This window comes from Panthera pardus, unplaced genomic scaffold, assembly GCF_024362965.1.
Source record: "Panthera pardus isolate Hobbes unplaced genomic scaffold, ASM2436296v1 HiC_scaffold_11, whole genome shotgun sequence".
Lineage (NCBI taxonomy): Eukaryota > Metazoa > Chordata > Mammalia > Carnivora > Felidae > Panthera > Panthera pardus.
In genome coordinates this window covers 102,384,650-102,401,343 of record NW_026526666.1, presented here as the reverse complement: position 1 = coordinate 102,401,343, position 16,694 = coordinate 102,384,650, and the positions used below count along the sequence as shown (strand labels likewise).

The window sequence follows — 16,694 nt, the reverse complement described above, 5'->3', positions numbered from 1 at the left end:
ACACCCGGGGCTCCACTGATCGGGTGGCTCCTGCACTCCGTCCACGGGGTATGGAGGGGACAAGTTGGAGGAGGGGGGTGAGGGCTGGGGTGCTCGACACCTAGCAGAGGGAGAGCGGAGCAGGGGCGGGGCCACATCTGGCTTACGGGGCAGGCGAGGCGCTGCGGCCGGTCGTGGCGACGCAGGTGGAGCCCCCGTGGCATCCCCCCTTGCTGGGAGTGGGTCGGCGCGGGATTGGCTGGCCCTGGGTGATGTCAGGGCGACAGAGCTCATAGGCGCTCTTGGGCGCGGGCGGGCAAGGGCTGGGCTGTAACCCGAGAGGAAGGATCAGGTGGCGCAGGTGTCGGGTCCATGCCGCCCCCGCCGCCAGGTGCACAGCGGGGGCCACCGGCACTGGCGCAGGTAGGAGCAGCCCCGGGACCGCGCGGCTTAGAGCCTTGGGCAACCAGGAGCCTAACAGGACAAGGGCTCTGAGAGGGCTCCCTCGGGGTCGGGGTCCCTGAAAGAGAGGGTTCGGCAGAGGCTTGGGGACGCGCGGGACGGCGGGGTAGCCAGGCGTGGGGTGAGGCAGAGGCCTTCGCGCTGGCTTAAAACTGCGAGCTGCCCCTTCTCCGGCTCCCCCTGGCGACAGGGCTGGGTCAACCCGCCCCTGGTCCCGCCCCTTCTAGCCTCAGTGGGGGCCCTTGTGGCCCTTGGCCTGCGCCCAGAACCCCTCCCTGGGGGGGGGGGGCGACCGAGCCTGCCCTTCCCCGGGACCCTCGCCCCATCCCCGCTCGGAGGACCGGAGGGCCTGGGAACCCGGCTGCCTGCACCCCTCGACGGCCGCTGGCCATGAGCCCCGGGAAAGTGAAGAGCTGGGGGGGCGGGGCGTGGGAGGCCCCGGGGACCAGCGCCTGAAGCCCCTCCGCCGCTGTCTTCCCGCAGCTGAGCTCCCGCGACGGCCACAACGGGCTGCGGAGGCAGGACTCCAGCCGCAAGCCCCGCGCTTTCAGCAAGCAGCCCAGCACGGGGGACTACTACCGCCAGCTGGGCCGCTGTCCCGGGGAGCCGCTGGCCACACGCCCGGGCATGGCGCACAGCGAGGAGGTGCGTGCCTGCCAGCCCGCGCCCGCCGGCCGCCCGGGACCCGGCCCGGCCGCCCGCTTCTCACTCGCCAGCCCCTCCGCTCCCCCGCAGGCGGCGCTGCTCCCCGGGAACCACGTGCATAACGGCTGCGCCGCGGACCCCAAGGCGTCCAGGGAGCTGCCCCCGCCGCCCCCGCCGCCGCCGCCGCCCCTGCCGGAGGCCCATAGCTCGCCGCCGCCGGCTCCACCTCTGCCCTTCGAGGGCGCTGGCCCTGGCTGCGGGCAGCGTCGCTCCTCCTCGTCCACTGGCAGTGAGTAGGGGCGGGTTGAGGGGTGGGGGGCGGTGCCAGCCCTGAAGGGGAGGGAAGCCTAGACATCGCTCGTTCCCCAGCTGCTGCTGCCGCCCTGGTGCTCCCTCTTTTCCGACTCGTTCTTCCTGCGGCAAGCCCCTACCCCAAGTGAGGACCTAACCCTAAGCGGAGGCTCTGGGTTGCCTCAGTGTGATCTCAGCGCACCTCAGTGACCTCTCTGGGCCCACGTCCCATGCAGCAGGGAAGGCCTCCCAGCTCTGGCTGCTGGTGTTTCTAATGGGCTGGTGCTAACTGGGCAGCTCCAAGTAGAACTGGATTCAAAGAGGCAGGGCCAACCTTCGTCCTGCCCCTTCTCTATCCTGAGCTTCTCTTCTGCTCCTCACCCCTATCTCTTGTTCCTCCAAGCTAGCTAGCTTTTCTCAGATGCTTCAAGGGCTCTTCCTGGCCAGATACCCCAAAGGCCCCAGGCCAGCTACGACCGGCTATGGGGACGAGGCCAGTGACCCATCATGCTCTGCCCTTTCCCTCCTGATGACCCCCATGGGCATCCTTTTAAGGTCTAGGCTGGTGAACAAGATTCCTGGCTTCTCTTCTGTGAGGTGGGGCAGTCTCTTGCATGCCAGGGCTCTTGCAAGGCCCAGGAGGTGGTGCCTCGTGTGTGTGTGTGTGTGTGTGTGTGTGTGTGTGTGTGTGTGTGCGCGTGTGCACGCCTTCTTCACCCAGCCACTCAGTGCAGGGACCATGTTTAGTGACATCCAAAGCTTCATGTCCCTCACTAGGCGTGCAAGGGTATAACTGGGTCCAGGGTACGGCCAGCCTGGGCTCCCTTCAGATCCCTATGGAGCCTCAGCCCCTGCTGACCAGGGCCCATCGTAGCCTGTCCACCACCAGCTGAGCCTCCAGAAAGGGCCCTAGCTCTGGGGTTAGCTTTTTCCTTCTGGAGCAAGGCTGATGCTAGGAATGGAAGAAAAATAGACTTTGGGCTTCTCCAGAAACCCCTTCTCAGCAGAGCCTGGGCTGGGTGCCCTATCCCAACCCAATGCCAAGTTTGAGGCCCTTGCTGGGGGAACCAGGGCCAGTGGCAGCCCTGCCCAGTCCTCAGGGACAGCAGTAAAGCCCGGAACTGGGTGGACCACCCTTGTGGAGCCCCAGAGCAGCCTGAGCCAGGGTCAGATGAGCTGGAAAATTCCTCCTCTCCTGTCTCCCCTCCTCTGCGTGTCTCCCTCCCCTCTTCCTGCCCTCCCTTCTCTATCCACACCCCCCCCCCCCACTGTCCTAGCCTCACCCCGGTCTCCTCCTTGTCCTAACTTTGCTGTCACTTCTCTCCTCTCAATCCCTAGAAGTGAGAGTCCTGAGACACAGGAAGAGTGAGTAGCTGCGTGCGGGGCTCCTGGCTGAGGTGCGGGGCGGGGAACGAGGCACGCTCAGGGGAAGCAAGGCCAAGGACCTGGGGCTTTAAAAAAAAAAAAAAAAAGGAGGGGGCAGGGCAAGGGGCCGGCAGGCCAGGGGTCCTCCACACTACAGGTGGGGCCACTGGCCCCACAGCTACCTTCCTACCTCCACCACACCCACACACACACCCACAAATTCTACCCATGGCTTTCAGTTTTGCCCAAATAAATGAGCCTGTTGCCAGTGCCTGCCTGGCAGCTTTCCCTTTTACCCCTCCTGCTGCTCGCTCAGGGATCCCCAACCTGGGGAACCCAAGAGCTGTTGGCCTGTTTTGTTCCCCTCACCCAGCCCTCACCCCTCCCTGGGTCTCTAAAGACAGCCCTTCCCAAACCCCAGCCGCCTCCGCGGGCCTTGTCAGAAAATGCAAACTCTGTGCACCTGCCTATTTGCATGCTTTTCACCTGGCCCTTCTTCCTGGGTGACTTCACCCCGTATCCTTAGTAAAGGCTCCGCTTTCCTAGGTCCCCCAGGGCTGAGCAGCGCTTTGCTACACGACGGGCTTGCAACCAGTGTGTCTGCGTCCATGTCTGTCTGTCTGTCTGTCTGTCTGTGTGGGATGTGGGGAGGGGACTGGCTTGGTTGTGGTATCCAGGGTCCTGAGCCCATATAGCCACGGAGGCCCCAGGCAACTCAGTCCAAGGGTCACTGAGCTTTGCTGATGCAGAGAGGGCTGGAGGGAGACTCCACCCTGGCTGGCAGAGCCAGGGAACCTAGGACAAAGGTCGAGTGGCTGGCCTTAGGTAGTGTCTTAGAGCTGGTCAGTCAGTGTCCTGGGTGGAGACATTCGCCGGAGTCCCCAGGGCCGGCCCAAGAGCCAGCATGAACTCCCAGGGGCCTCCAGGCAGGGCCCCCATGCCCCGTGAGTAGGGCCGGGAAGATGGTGGGGCTCTGTGAGCTGTCAGCGGGGAGCCCGCCTCTGGGGTACCCAAGACCCGCCCCCAGGGCCTGGGATCTGGAGAGCTGTCATCTGGGGCCCGGCCCTTCCCGACTTGGGGAGAGGGAGGCAGAGGGGCAGGCTAGGGGCGGCGGGGATGCAGACCTCGCACCCCCCCCCCCACCCCCGCTTGGCCAGCACCTCCTCTCCTGCCTCCGTGCAGGCACCAAGTCTTTCAACATGATGTCCCCGACGGGTGACAACTCGGAGCTACTGGCGGAGATCAAGGCCGGCAAGAGTCTGAAGCCGACGCCGCAGAGCAAGGGGCTGACCACGGTGTTCTCGGGCAGCGGGCAGCCGATCTCCCAGGTAGGCGGCTCGACGGGTACCCCGCCCCGGCCCCCCTCCCCCGTGCCGGCCGGTCACTCAGCCTCGCCGCTTCTCCCCGCAGCCAGAAGCGCCGCTGCCGCTGCCGCAGGCGTCGCCCGCGCCGTCGCGGGCCCGCAGCCCCACCCCGCCGGCCGTGGGGCCCCAGCCGCTGCTCAACGGCAGCGTGGCGCCGGCGCCGCCCGCCACCCCGGCGCCAGGCGTGCAGCTCGATGTGGAGGCGCTCGTCCCCACGCACGATGAGCAGGGCCGGCCCATCCCCGAGTGGAAGCGCCAGGTGATGGTGCGCAAGCTGCAGCTGAAGATGCAGGAGGAGGAGGAGCAGAGACGGAAGGTGGGTGGGGCGGGGCTTCTGCACCCGGGCCCATCCCCCACATCGCCGCCCGGCCTGCGGGGGGCCTTTCCACCTCAGGCGGCTCCCATGGTCCTTGGGGGGCGGGGGTTGGGGGGTGGGAAGCAGGGTTGGAGGACCTCCCCTGCCCTGGGGACTGTCCTTCCGTGAGACGGGCAAAGCTCATCAAACGCGAATGTGCTTCACGTCGCCCGGGATCTTGTAAAAATGCCGATTCTGATTCAGGAGCTGTGGGTGGGGCTGAGATTCTGCGTGTCTGGGAAGCTCCTGGTGAGACTGACCTGCTGGTCCAGGGACCGCCCTCTGCATGGCCAGCAGGCTTTGGGCTGCAGTCAGACTGGCCTGGGCCCTCTCCTGCACCGCCACTTTCCAGCCTTCGAGACTGAGCCTCATCCAGCCGCAGTTTTCTTATCTGTCAGATGATTGACCGTCTTTGGCTGGCAGGGTGGTTTGCCACTGACCGGCTCAGCACGTGTTTCCTGGGTGCTGTGTTCTGTGCACCGTTGTAGCCTCTAGGGATTCGCGATGGATATCTCAAGGCCTTTTCAAGGTGGCTTTGGGGAGTGGGGCGGGAGGGGGTCAACCAACAAGCAAACACAGCATCTTAGTAGAGAGATAAGTGCCCCCAAGAATACAAAACAAGGTAACATGAGAGCCCGAGTGAGCAGGGAAGCCAGTGACGGGGCTGTTAACAACGCTGCCCTCACCGGGATGGGGCATGCAGAGGCCTGGGGCTGCCCTGCACCCACCGTCCTCTTTGGGGTGGGGCCAGTGTTATGAAGGAGGAAGTGAAGTCCAAGGTGGACTTGGAAGATGAGCAGGAGGTGGGCTGGGAACAGAGTGGGGCAAAGAGCAGGCTCAGTGACTGTCCTGTCAGTACAGGGGCGGAGCTGGAGAGATCAGTGGGGGCAGATCACCAAGCCCTGGCCTTGAAGAAAATGGACTTTCTCCTGCAGCGGTAGGGAGCCTGGGAGAGGGTTTAAGTGAGGGAATTAGCATCATCCTATGTGGCTGTGAGGGAACGGATTGATTGTAGTGGGTCAAGATGAACCGGGAGGATGTGAGGACGACGCCCCCCCACCCCCCCCAGCCCAGGCTGCAGAAGCCCAGCACTAAAGTGAGGAATGAACGAAACTCTCAGAAGTTCCTGGCACACCTAGCTCATAAAATTGATTATCATCCCTAGTGCCGGGGACAAGGGGTGAGAGCTGAGGCTTCAAGCTGGTTCAGCAGTAAAACACTGACAGCGTGCACAGGGAGGGCTCGGGCTGCGGGGACAGCTGACAAGAGGTCCTCAGTATGCGCGAGGTCCCTCTGGGATGTGGCCTCCAAACAGCAGCCCTGAGATGGGGTGGGAAAGGGCAGCCTGGCCTCGCAGCTTCAACGCCTTTTGCATGTTCCTTCGGTGGTGTAATGAGCAACCAAGCCAGGTGTGGAGACTCCCTCTGCCCGCTCGGTCTCTGCAACAGCGCCCAACGACCCCGCCAGCGACCAAAGTGGACACTGCCCAGCGCCCGGAGTAGCGGCCTGGGCCGAAGTCTCGCCCCAGTGTAATCACCCGCCGGCCGGGCGTGGCCCGTCCCTGCCGACAGAGCCCCGCGGAGCCATTACACCACCCAGGACATGCAAAGGGCGCCCCCCGGCGGCCGCTGCGGGAGCCGGGCCAGAGGGAGACGCGCCTCCCTCCCCTCTCTTGTCTTCCCCGCCTTAGCTGACGTCCGCCAGCTCCTGCTGCTACCCCCGCGAGGGCTGGAGGTACTCCAGCGCGCACAACGCCATCCTCGGGCCCTTCGGCGAGCTCATGACCGAAGCCGACATCCTCCGCATCGAGCAGCAAATCGAGAACCTGCAGGTGTTGCACAAGGCGCAGAAGCTGGAGGCGCGCCTGCAGCAGCTCGAGCTGGAGTTGGAGCAGCTGCTGCCGATTTCGGCTGCCCTTTCCGCGCCGCGCTTCACCGTCGATCCGCGCCGCATGCACGGCCGCGCAGCCAGTCTGCCCGCCTGGTGCAGCAAGATCTCCACGCTGCTCAAGAGCATGGCCACGCTGCTGGCCGCGCTGGGCGGCCGGCCCGCGCACCTGGCCGAGCTGCTGGCCGCCGACACCGGCCAGCCGCTGGCACCGCTGCCCGACGCGCCCTGGAGGCCGGGCCCGCTCTGCCTCGGCCGCTCGCACTCGCTCAGCTGGTGTCGCGAGGCGGTGGCGCGCGAGATCCTCGAGTGCGGCGTCTCCGTGCAGCATCTCCGCGCCGTCTACGAGCTGCGCGCCCAGGGCTCGGCGCCCTCGCGCGGCTCGCGCCGCAAGCTCTCGCTTCCCGCCGCCGCCTCGGGCCGAGAGCCCATCCTCGAGGAGGACTACGTGGCGGCCGGCACCGGGGAGCCAAGCGCCCCGGTAGCCAACGGCTTGCCGGCCCCCTGGGACTCCGTGGGCGCGCTGGGCCCGCCCGACGCGCCGGACCACCAGGCGGCGCTGCCCGAGCCCCAGCAGCTGGCGCGCCAGCCGTCGCTCTCCACCGAGCTGCGCGGCGTCCAGGACTACATAGATATGCGCAAGGAGCGCATCGTCTACCTCTTCCTGGAGCACTGGCGCAAGTGGACCTTCCGCGGCCCCCGGCGCCACGCCCAGGCGCGCCTGCGCAGGCTGCTGCCCCGCGTGGTGGCCGCCGGCGCGGGCCCGGGCCCCGAGGCCGCCGACGCTCTCCAGCCGCTGGCCGGCGACGGCCCGGATGCGCGGCTGCTGCGCCTGCTGAAGCAGCGGCAGGTGGTGGGCAAGCTGCTGGGCCACTGGCGGAGCCTGCTGCGGCAGGTGCCAGGACGCCCGCCGTGTGGCTCGGGCCTGGCTCACGGCCTGTACTGGCCCGAACACTTTCTGCCGCCCCTGGACGGCGGCGCGCCCCCGCGCTACGACAGCCTCACGCTCGACCTCTTCATGCTCGGCTACTTCCAGCTGCTGGAGATGGGCCTAAGCCGCGAGGAGCGCAAGTTCCGCCACCTGCTGTGCTACGAGATGTTCGACCGGCTGGGCAGCCACCCGTGGGAGCTCATCCGCCTCTTCCACCGCGTGGTGCTCGAGGAGGTGGAGGCTGGCCGACGAACCTGGAGCGACGGCTTCGAGGACCTCAGGCGCCAGTTCTTTGGAGACAGCCCGGAGGCTGAGCCAGCCCGGGAAGAAGAAGCGGAGAAGGAGCAAGAAGAGAAAAAAGAAGAGGAAGAGGAGGAGGGGGAGGAGGCGGCGGAGGAGGAGGGAGAGCCGGCGGAAAAGGTCCCTCCGGGTCAAACGGTGGACTGGCCAGAGGGGCAGCCCGAGGCCCCAGCTCCTGCGCCGCAGCCCCCCAGCCCCCCTCCGCCAGCCGCACCTCCCCCGACGTGGGACCCTCCTGGTTCCGAAGCCCCTGTCGAAGACCCCCTGGAGCTGGTGTCTGAGATGGGCGAGTTCAGCAACGAGGACATCTGCCGCTACATCGACCGCAGCTTCTCCTTCTGGAAGGAGAAGGAGGCAGAGCTTTTTGACATCTGAGCAGCAGAAATCGGAATTTCCCCCTCAAGCATCTTAACCCAGGCTTGGATGCCCGTCTGATGCCCTCTGGAGGCCAGAAGCCCACAGGAAAAACCCAGAAGCCAGCAGGGTGGCCTTGGAAAACCCAGAGTATCCAGGACCAGGCTGCCAGAGCCTTTGAAGCCCACTATGACCAGATGTGGGGCAGTGGCTGCGGTGGGCAGGGCACAGGGCAAACCAGGTGTCCCCCTCTGGGCCTACAGTCTTGCCCGGCTCTGCATGGTAGGCAGGTAGAAGCAGCCGCCCCTCTGAGTGAGGGACCGTGGGTCCCCCCCGGGGCAGTGTGGCTCTCCTCTCTTTGGTTTCGCACTGGAATTCACAGCTACTTCTTTGAGGTCAAGGGAGCCACATGTGCAGTGTTCCGTGTGACGTGTTCTCCTGTGTAACATCCACGTAATAAAACTCTTTGCTGTAAGCTGCCTGTGTTGGATGCCCGCCTCCGCCCCTGCCAAGTCGATGAGCCACACAGTTGTAGAGGTAGTGTCTACTCCACTTGGGAACAGGACGTGCATAGGCCAGAAGGTCCTTCGCGGTGGAGGCCAGCTTGAGCCCCTCCGGGCTGGCTGGATCTGTGGGGGCCCAAGTATGGGTCTGCCCAGAGAGTCGAGGTCAGGGCCCTGGAGCCATCCGTCAGCCTGCCCTAGTGGGAAATCTCATTCTCTGCTCCTCTCCTGCACCTTAGCTCTGACCTGTCTGGCACCACCTCTAGAACACAGGGGGCCTGAGTTATGAGGGGGTAGAGCACAGGAGGCCCCCTCTAAGGGGGTTGTGGCCAGGCACCTTCATCTATTTGCTCTGTAGAAGGACGTCTGTATCCCATTGTCCCTGACTAGCGTGGGTCTCCCGGGGTTGTGGGTGCACCTCCCCCCAAACCCCACCTCCCAGCGCATGCTGGTCCTGAAGTTCTGTGCTTGTGTTTCAGGAGGAAGAGGAGGAGGCCCGGCTGGCCAGCATGCCTGCCTGGAGGCGAGACCTCCTGCGGAAGAAGCTAGAAGAGGAGAGGTGAGCCGGGGGACCGGAAGCTTCAGGGCCTGGTAGGGTGTCTTGATCACGCCCCTGAGGTGGTGGCACCAAATAATGCTGTCTCTTTTTCCTCTAGGGAGCAGAAGCGGTGAGTGTGGGCCGACCTGCTGCCCCTCCCTGGCTTAGGCACAGTCCTTTTGCCCCTTCATCCAGCCCCATCTTGAGCACACCCCCTTGTCTGGTTTGTAGCACAATCTCTCTGCTCCCACTAATGCCACCAGACTCTTCTCCCCCAGCAACTTAGCCCCTGCCCCAAAGTCTAGATCTTATGGCTTGATAACCTCGGCCTGGATTACCGAGCCCCTCGTGTCCCACTAACCTAGCCTTCAGTTATAACCCAACTTCAGTATCAATAACCTTGACCTCTGTCCCTCAAAGCGTGGTTTCTGCCCAGTAATCTAGCCCAGTGCTTACAGAAATATAACACGAGCCACTGTGTAAAGTTTTCTAGAAGGCACTTTGGAAAAATAAAAAGGTAAAGGTGAATTTACCATTTACATTTTACTTAGCCCAAAGTATCCAAATATTATTTCAACACGTAACCAGTGTAAAAGTCATTAGCGAGATGTGTTACAGTCTTTTAAAAAGCAGTCTTCGTGATGCCGTGCGCATTGCACACGTATCCTACATCTCACTTCTGACACTTCAGATGCTTAGTAACCACCTGAGTTTAGTGGCTGCCTTGTCAGCACAGCTCTAGCCCCTATTTTATTTTTTTTTAACGTTTTTATTTATTTTTGAGACAGAGAGAGACAGAGCATGAACGGGGGAGGGTCAGAGAGAGAGGGAGACACAGAATCCGAAACAGGCTCCAGGCTCTGAGCTGTCAGCACAGAGCCCGACGCGGGTCTCGAACTCACAGACCGTGAGATCATGACCTGAGCCGAAGTCAGACGCTTAACCGACTGAGCCACCCAGGCGCCCCTCTAGCCCCTATTTTATAATAACCGTCCCTAATTAGCCACCACTGCCTCCCACTAATGTGGTCCCTCCTACTTGGGTCCTGCCCCCAGGACACTCCCCGCTCACCCTCTGCCACACTCCTGACCCAGCACCCCTGTTTCCAGTAATACCCCAGCCAGAAATAACTCAGCCACAGCCTCTCCCTCACCCAGCTCCTGTGTGTGCCCCCGTGACTCCAGTCTGCCCCCAACCAAGCCCCTCCCTGTTCCCACCCTATCCTTGTGGCTCCTGACCCGACCCCAGTCCCCAGTCCCCCAGCCCTTCTGCCCCTAGAACCCATTGCCCTGGCCGCCCAGCTCCTGCCCCCAGGAACGCCTTACTTGCCCCTTACGCTGCCTGGCCCACCGTCTCACGCTTGCCCGCGGCTCTGCCCCCCGCCCCATGCCTAGGAAAGAGGAGGAGCGACAGAAGCAGGAGGAGTTGCAGCGAGAGAAAGAGCAGTCGGAGAAGCTGCGGACGCTGGGCTACGACGAGAGCAAGCTGGCGCCCTGGCAGCGACAGATCATCCTGAAGAAGGGGGACATCGCTAAGTACTAGGTGCCGCCCTCCTGCTCGCAGCCTCGTGAGCTCTGGGGGCCCCAGTCTCCGCCCCGGCCTGCCCGGCTCCGGCGGAAAGGGCTGGGAGCCGCGCTGCCTTTCCCCTCCCGCGCTGGAACCTCTCCCTGACCCCGCTCCGGCCCCCGCATGCCCAGCCCGGGGCGCTGCTGGAACGCACCCGCCGCCGTCGCCCAGGAAAAGTGCCCAAGCAAGCCGTTGACGCAAAAAGATGCTGCTTATTTGCATGCCTATTTACATATATTTGCATGTTCGGTGGAGGGTCGCGCAGAGTGCTCCCCAGCCCCGTGGGTGGCGACCTTGTTTTCCTGCGGGGCGCGCGCCCGGCCGCAGCCCCCTCCCCCGCACCCCGGAACCCACGCGGCGGGCGCATCCTGGGCGGAGGCAGGCCCCGCGCTTGGGGAAGGGGTTTTCCTCCCGTCGTGACCCAGATCTGCACCCGGCCCGCATTTCCCATCCCAGCCGAGGGTTTCCTCTCAGTCATTTGTTTACCAGAAACGATGAAACCGGCAACCTGCCCGTCGGGACCGAGTTGCCGCTCCGGGGGCCCAACCTCTGCCTCCCCCCTCCCCCTCCCCCTGGTGAAGTCCGCGCTCCCCTCCCCCCGGGTCCCACGATTCCCAGACCCTTTCACGACGCTGGTGGCGTGAGTGCGAGGCAAGGGTCCCTGCGCTTGTGTCTCCACCTGCTTCCTCCCCGTCCCCGCCATCCCGCACCCCCATTAAAGCTCTCTCAGCCGCCGCGGCTGACGTGCACTCTCTCGCGCTGTCGCCACGACTTCCTCTCTCCGTCGGGTAACTAGGCCGCGGCCGGGCGGGAGCGGGGCGCGGGGGCGGCCCGGGCGCCAGGGGCCACACTGGGTTCCACCGTGGGTCCCCGACCCAGGGGCGCTAAGACTTCCGGGCCTTTCGACGACGCCCCCCAGGAAACGAAGCCGGGGCCACTTAACACCACAGCCCCTCGGAAGCACCAAGCAGTAGCTTTTCTTCACAGATTTAATACCCAGGCCTCGGCCAAAGTCGGGCCGAGACACTGCTGAGCCATCTCCTGCCCCCTCCCGAGATCTGTCGATGCCGCTTGGCCTCAACCAGAACCCCAGGGGGCGCGCGGCAGGCGCTGCTACGCAGGGCCGTGCCAGGAGCTTATTAAGTGACATAAGATGTCTACACGCATAAGTAACCGTACTTAGGGCTTCTGCAAGGGCCGCCGGAGCCCAGAGGCGCCCGGTGTGGGCCCCCGCCCCCGCGTCACGGGCCGCGCTGCAGGCGGCTGCGCAGGTCCTCGGCGCAGCCGTCCAGCCCCATGCGCTCCAGCGCCGCGTAGACGGCGCCCAAGCCGGCGGGCTGTTGCTGACGCCAGCGCTTGAGCATCTCGTACTGCTGGTCGCGGAAGCGGCCGACCTCCACCTCCACGGCCTCGATCTCCGCTTCGCGCAGCCCCAGTGTGCGCACGAACTCCTTCCAGCGCCGCGCGGGCACCGCGTCCATCACGTCGTAGAGCTGCGGGCCGGGCTGGAGCGTGGCTGCCGCGGAGCCCGCAGGGGGCGCTGGCGAAGGCGTGGGCGTGGGCGGCGGCGGGTCTGGGGACGGGCCAGAGAGAGTCGGTGGGGAACAAGAACGGAGGCCAGAGGCGGGACCGCGGGCAGAGCGGGGGACCAGGGGGGTGCACCCCGTCCGCCTGGGACGGGAAGTGGGCAGGTGGTGCCTCAGGAAACCATTACTTCTCATCTCAGGCTCAGGAGAATGGGGTCAAGGCCAGTGAGGTCTCTTACCGAGGGCTCTGCTGCGCAGCTGGTCCCAGGACCACGTCACCTCCGCGCAGGGCGCCTCCTGGATCTGAGGGGAGCCAAGGGCCCAGCCATTGCCTACCAAATGGGTAGCACGGACCTTCTCGATACTGCTGGCTGGAGCTAGAAGGGTGCTGTCCCTGGGCGAGAGGTGGGTGGCCTGGAAGCCAAGAGAGGCCCCAGGTCAGCCTGGGGTCACTCCTTCCTGGGGTCTCTGGCCGGGAGTGGCCATTCCCTGGATCAGTCAGCAAACATTCTTCAAGGCTGCCTCCCGAAGTCCCCCCTCATCTCTCACTGGGTGGCCCAGAAGAACTATTTCCTCTGCCTGAAATACCCCTGTCCTGGCTGCCCTCCCCTGTGGCCCCAACCCTGCCGGAGGCCTCCCTATGGTGACACTCATCCCACTGAACTGTCTTCTGTTTACCTGTCTGGATCCCACCAGACTGAAAGCCACTTAAGAGACAGGTGCCTTGCTGCTCTCATTCACTCAGGGAATTCACATGTGTTCATTAGGCCTACTCTGTGCCTGCCAGCCACCGTGCCCCGTGTGGGGGACCATGAGTTATAATACGGCCCAGCCTCTCAGCTCCAGAAGGCTGAGGCCTGGGTTCTTGCTCACTCTCTTCCCTGAATATTACTAATATTCTTACCTGCAGGGGAGTCAGGGCCTCCAACCCAGCTTCATCTGCTGAGAGACAAGAGCATCTCGTTAGCAACCAGGCAAGACTCCTAGACCTGGGTGCTGGTCCAGCTCCTCTTGGGTTCCTGTGCCACCCCTGCCCCCAGCACTCTCTCCCTCAGTTTCCCCCCTCTGCATCAGGGGTGAGTGGGCTCTGGGCTACCCGTGCGGACCCGATGCCCCTAGAAATGTGCGTGTGTGCGCGTGCGTGTACTTACTAGGAACCGTGGGCTTGCACGGCTGGCAGCGGTGGTACGTGTAGGTCAGGGTGGCACCGAGCAGGAGTGGGACCACCAGGCCAGCCAGGAGCACCTGCACCCAGAACACTGAAAGAACAGCCGGTGGGTGGTGGATAGGAGCCACACCCCAGCCTCCCCAACCATCCCAATAATCCTGCCCAAATTCCCAGCACACCACCTACTCTGCCTCCAGCCACAAACAGTCACACAGGGCTCAGGACAGCTCCCGAGGGTGCTCCTGCAAGAAGAGGGGGTGGGGTGGGGTGGGGGGCGTGAGGGACTAGACACCAGGAGAGGTTCCCCGTCCTCTCCATCCTGGAGGCCCTGCCCTCCCCAGGTCTCTTCCCTGGGCACCACAGTACCCTGGAATGTTCCCAAAGGACTGCTGAAACTTCACTGGTGTCCCCAGAAACAACAGCAACAACCGCTATTTATGGAGCTTTTTCTAGACTAGATTGAGGGTCACTAGAATGTCAGCTCCATGAGGACCAGGATTTGCCTACATTGTTCCCTGTTGGATCCCCAGCACCTAGAACATCTCTGGAAAATAGTAGATGCTTAATAAACACTTGCAGAGCAAATGAATGGATAAAGTGTTTTACCCCTTAACCTGTGCCCCGGGGGTGGGGGGGGGCAGAACCTGCTAACATCGGCACATGGAGAAGCCACAGATCAGAGTGGTGACGTCACTTGCCCAAGATCTCCCAGAGAATGAGTGGCAGATCATAGTTTTGAAATTGTATCAACCTGACTCTCTATAAACGGCCAAATCCTATGCTTCCTTAACCTACAGCTGGAAAGATTACTAAAGGACACAACCCCTTATTTATCTGGCATAAGGTGAATGCAGATTTCCCTTCAGTATCCAATGTCTGCCTGAAATGGCGCCCACCCACCACAGGACCGAGCTCCCTCCACCTTCCCGGGATCCCCACTCTGCTCCCAGAACCCCCTCCCCGTCCCAGGGCAGCCAGGACATTACGTGGGGCAGGACACACAGCTGTTGCCATATTCATAGAAGCCAGGCAGGCAGGTCCCACAGTCGGTGTCTCTGACGGAACCTGCAGTCCAGGAGATGGCTTGTGTGTCAGGAAGGGAGAGCGGGAGTTAGGGAGAGGGGGGGTGTGGAGGGGTAGACAGCCCAGAGCGGGAGTACTCACAGGGCACCCGTGTGTGGCGGTGCAGGGCCCTGCAGTCTGAGCACGGGTGGCAGCGGAAGGGGGAGCCGTCCCTGCAGGACTTGACCAAGCACTCGGGGAACCAGCCCGGGTCACAGCCACAGTGGGCATCTGCCACTGCTGAGCAGTTCGTCAGGGCCACCTGGGAAACTGGCAAGAGTGTTCAGGGAGTTGGGGAGAGTGGAGGCCATCAGGGCCAGAGACCCCCCCGCGGGGACCCTGGGCAGATCCCCTGGAGAATGGAGATGGGGGCAGCCAAAGATGGGGCCACCCCCAAAGGGAGAGGAGCATGGAGATCGCCCCAGATCAGAGGCTGAGGCATATATAGAGATGGGAGGGTCATCGGGAGTGAGGGGGCAAGGGAATCCTAGGGTGGGATGGAGGGGGGAGGGGCCTGGGATGGGTGGACACAGGGCTGTCACACCAGAGGTTAAGCCCAAGCCAGCCACCTCCTTCAGAAACAGCCTGGCCATGGCCTGTCCTCAGAAGTCCCCCCACTGAGCACTAGGCCCCTCACCCTCTTCATCACAGGCCTGGCAGCGGGTACAGCGGGTCTCATGGTGGTTCTCCCGGGCCAGGAAGGTGCCGCGGGGGCACGGGAGGCAGGTAGAGGCACCACAAGGCTTTGGGCAGGGGGCCTTCAGGTAGTGCCCTGTGGAAACCAGACCCGGGTCAGACAGTCAAAGAGGGTTCCCTCTTTCCCCTCCCTCTTCTCCTATCTCTGGCTCCCTACTTCCTCCCCAGCCCTGCCCACCTCCCCTGTCTCCTGACCCCGCCTGAACCCCATCTCCCTCTGTCTGCCCTCACTTCCCCTCCACATCCCTCCCACCCCTTCGGCTGCTCACCGGCTGGACAGCCCTTGCAACAGAACAGACCGCTCCTCTTCTGGAAGTTGGAGGCACAGTCACACTTTGGACTGGGTGTGCCGCCCTGGCCCTGGGCGCCCAGCAGCGCAAGGAGCAGGACCTGGAAGACAGGTGGCTGTTGGTTGTGACAGGGCTGGCCGTGCGGGCCCTCCCCGGCCTCCCCCCCTTCCGAGCCCCCCACCGCGTTTGCCCTCAGAGAGGCCCTCTTCTCAGGTTCTTGGGCGGGAGGTGCCATGGATGTGGGGTAAGACGAGCTTCCCTCCCACCGTGCACAGAGCAGGCTCAGGAGAGGCAGAGCGAGGTCTCCAGCCGGCCCCCCACACACGTTTCCCTCTGCCAGGGCACCAGGGCAGGCACCGGGGGGCCCCGTCCCCACTCCTGGCTTGTGTAAGGTGGAGGACCCGGATCCTCCTCTGCCTGGGGCCCCTAGACCCTTCTGGCCCCCGGGGCGGGGGTTTCCTCTCAGCGGAAGGGCCCCGCCCGGCTGAGGCTCTAACTAGCGGAGTCTCTAAGTGGAGAGGGGTTGGTGGTGGTGCTGGCACACTTCCCCGCGAAGTGGGGCCCCATGGTTCTTAGCGCAGCGACCCAGGCCTGAGGTCAGGCTCCAGGCTGCCCGCCCCCCTCCACCGTGCTCCCACTCACCGCAGCCACCGCTGCCGTGCAGCCCCCCGGCCGCAACTCCATGGCTCCTGGCGCCTTGCTGGGCCCTCGGATGACAGGCGTGCGCCAGCCCGGGGGCTTCCCCGCTCCGCCCGCTCTGCCCCAAGCCAGCCCCGGGGGAGCCCGCCTCAGGGGTGGGGGCCAGGGCGGGGCCCCCAGCCCACGCAGCCTGCCCCTGCGCACCTGAGCTCACCTGAGGTGGCCTGGGGGCAGCAAGGCGTACGCAGGACAGGGCAGCATCCAGGTCCCCCCGCCTGGGTTCTGGCCCCGGCCCTGAGACTACAACTTCCAGGTGAAGTGACTTCCCTCCTTTGGGCCTCAGAGCCCTCCCTCAGCCATGAGAGGTTGGGCCACAGCGACAGCGACGCAGCTGGGAGACCCAGCCTCCCCAATACTGCCTGGGTGTGGGTACAGGGGCCCCGCCCCTGCAGGGGAGTCCCAGCGGGCATTCTCAGTAGAGCCTGAGACGCATCGCCCGCCCTGGCGTAAGTTTACGGGGACCACCCAGGGCAGGGCCCGTGAGGCACCTCGTGGGAGGGAGAACTTCATGGGGGGCTCCTGGGTAGCCCTCGTGGCTGAGGCAGGGGATGGGGAGTGATCTCGGGGGTGCTGGTCTGGTCACCTCTGTCCTGTTAATTCACTAATGCTTCTCCACAGTCTCCTCCGGGGGTGCCCTACCACAGACAGAGGGCGACAGGAGTGACAGGCCCCTGCCCCCCCCGGCTCAAGTGCACCTGAGTCAGGAAAGGGGC

At 64.1% G+C, this 16,694-nt stretch overlaps 2 protein-coding genes across 19 annotated transcripts in view; one reads left to right on the top strand and one right to left on the bottom strand.

The window, feature by feature from the left end:
• ESPN (espin) overlaps positions 1-11,294 on the top strand; it is a 248,474-nt gene extending 237,180 nt beyond the window's left edge. For 3 of the 16 annotated variants that reach the window (XM_053899044.1, XM_053899042.1, XM_053899046.1), the window contains 5 exons: positions 925-1,375; positions 2,716-2,742; positions 3,925-4,070; positions 4,153-4,422; positions 6,152-8,408. In XM_053899044.1, the coding sequence (XP_053755019.1) occupies positions 925-1,375; positions 2,716-2,742; positions 3,925-4,070; positions 4,153-4,422; positions 6,152-7,954 (2,697 nt within the window). In that variant the 3' untranslated portion in view covers positions 7,955-8,408. Of the gene's footprint in view, positions 1-178; positions 403-924; positions 1,376-2,715; positions 2,743-3,567; positions 3,687-3,924; positions 4,071-4,152; positions 4,423-6,151; positions 8,409-8,915; positions 8,996-9,092; positions 9,105-10,368 lie in introns of those variants that run through there. The other 13 variants (XM_053899052.1, XM_053899054.1, XM_053899053.1 and 10 more) reach the window with 10 other exon arrangements.
• Positions 11,295-11,511: 217 nt separating this feature from the next.
• On the bottom strand, positions 11,512-16,656 carry TNFRSF25 (TNF receptor superfamily member 25). Of its 3 annotated transcripts, XM_019461242.2 has the most exons (10): positions 15,925-16,656; positions 15,262-15,382; positions 14,934-15,068; positions 14,399-14,566; positions 14,221-14,299; positions 13,421-13,476; positions 13,218-13,325; positions 12,971-13,008; positions 12,306-12,480; positions 11,512-12,113 (listed from the first exon to the last, which is right to left on the bottom strand). In XM_019461242.2, exons 1-10 carry the CDS (start codon positions 15,964-15,966, stop codon positions 11,782-11,784), a joined length of 1,254 nt encoding a protein of 417 aa, XP_019316787.2. In that variant the 5' UTR covers positions 15,967-16,656; the 3' UTR covers positions 11,512-11,781. The 3 variants fall into 3 exon arrangements, with proteins under 3 accessions (XP_019316787.2, XP_019316785.2, XP_019316786.2); XM_019461240.2 differs by having other exon boundaries at positions 15,262-16,656; XM_019461241.2 differs by having other exon boundaries at positions 12,971-13,005; positions 15,262-16,656.
• Between the last annotated feature and the right edge of the window lie 38 nt (positions 16,657-16,694).

Excerpts from the sequence above, each read along its gene's own strand:
- TNFRSF25 (XM_019461240.2), bottom strand. The coding sequence starts at position 15,517 with ATGGCACCTCCCGCCCAAGAACCTGAGAAGAGGGCCTCTCTGAGGGCA. Across the intron at positions 14,567-14,933 it reads CCAGGCCTGTGATGAAGAGG|TTTCCCAGGTGGCCCTGACG; the intron begins GTGAGGGGCCTA and ends CACTCTTGCCAG. Across the intron at positions 13,477-14,220 it reads AGCTGTGTGTCCTGCCCCAC|GAGCACCCTCGGGAGCTGTC; the intron begins GTAATGTCCTGG and ends CTCTTCTTGCAG.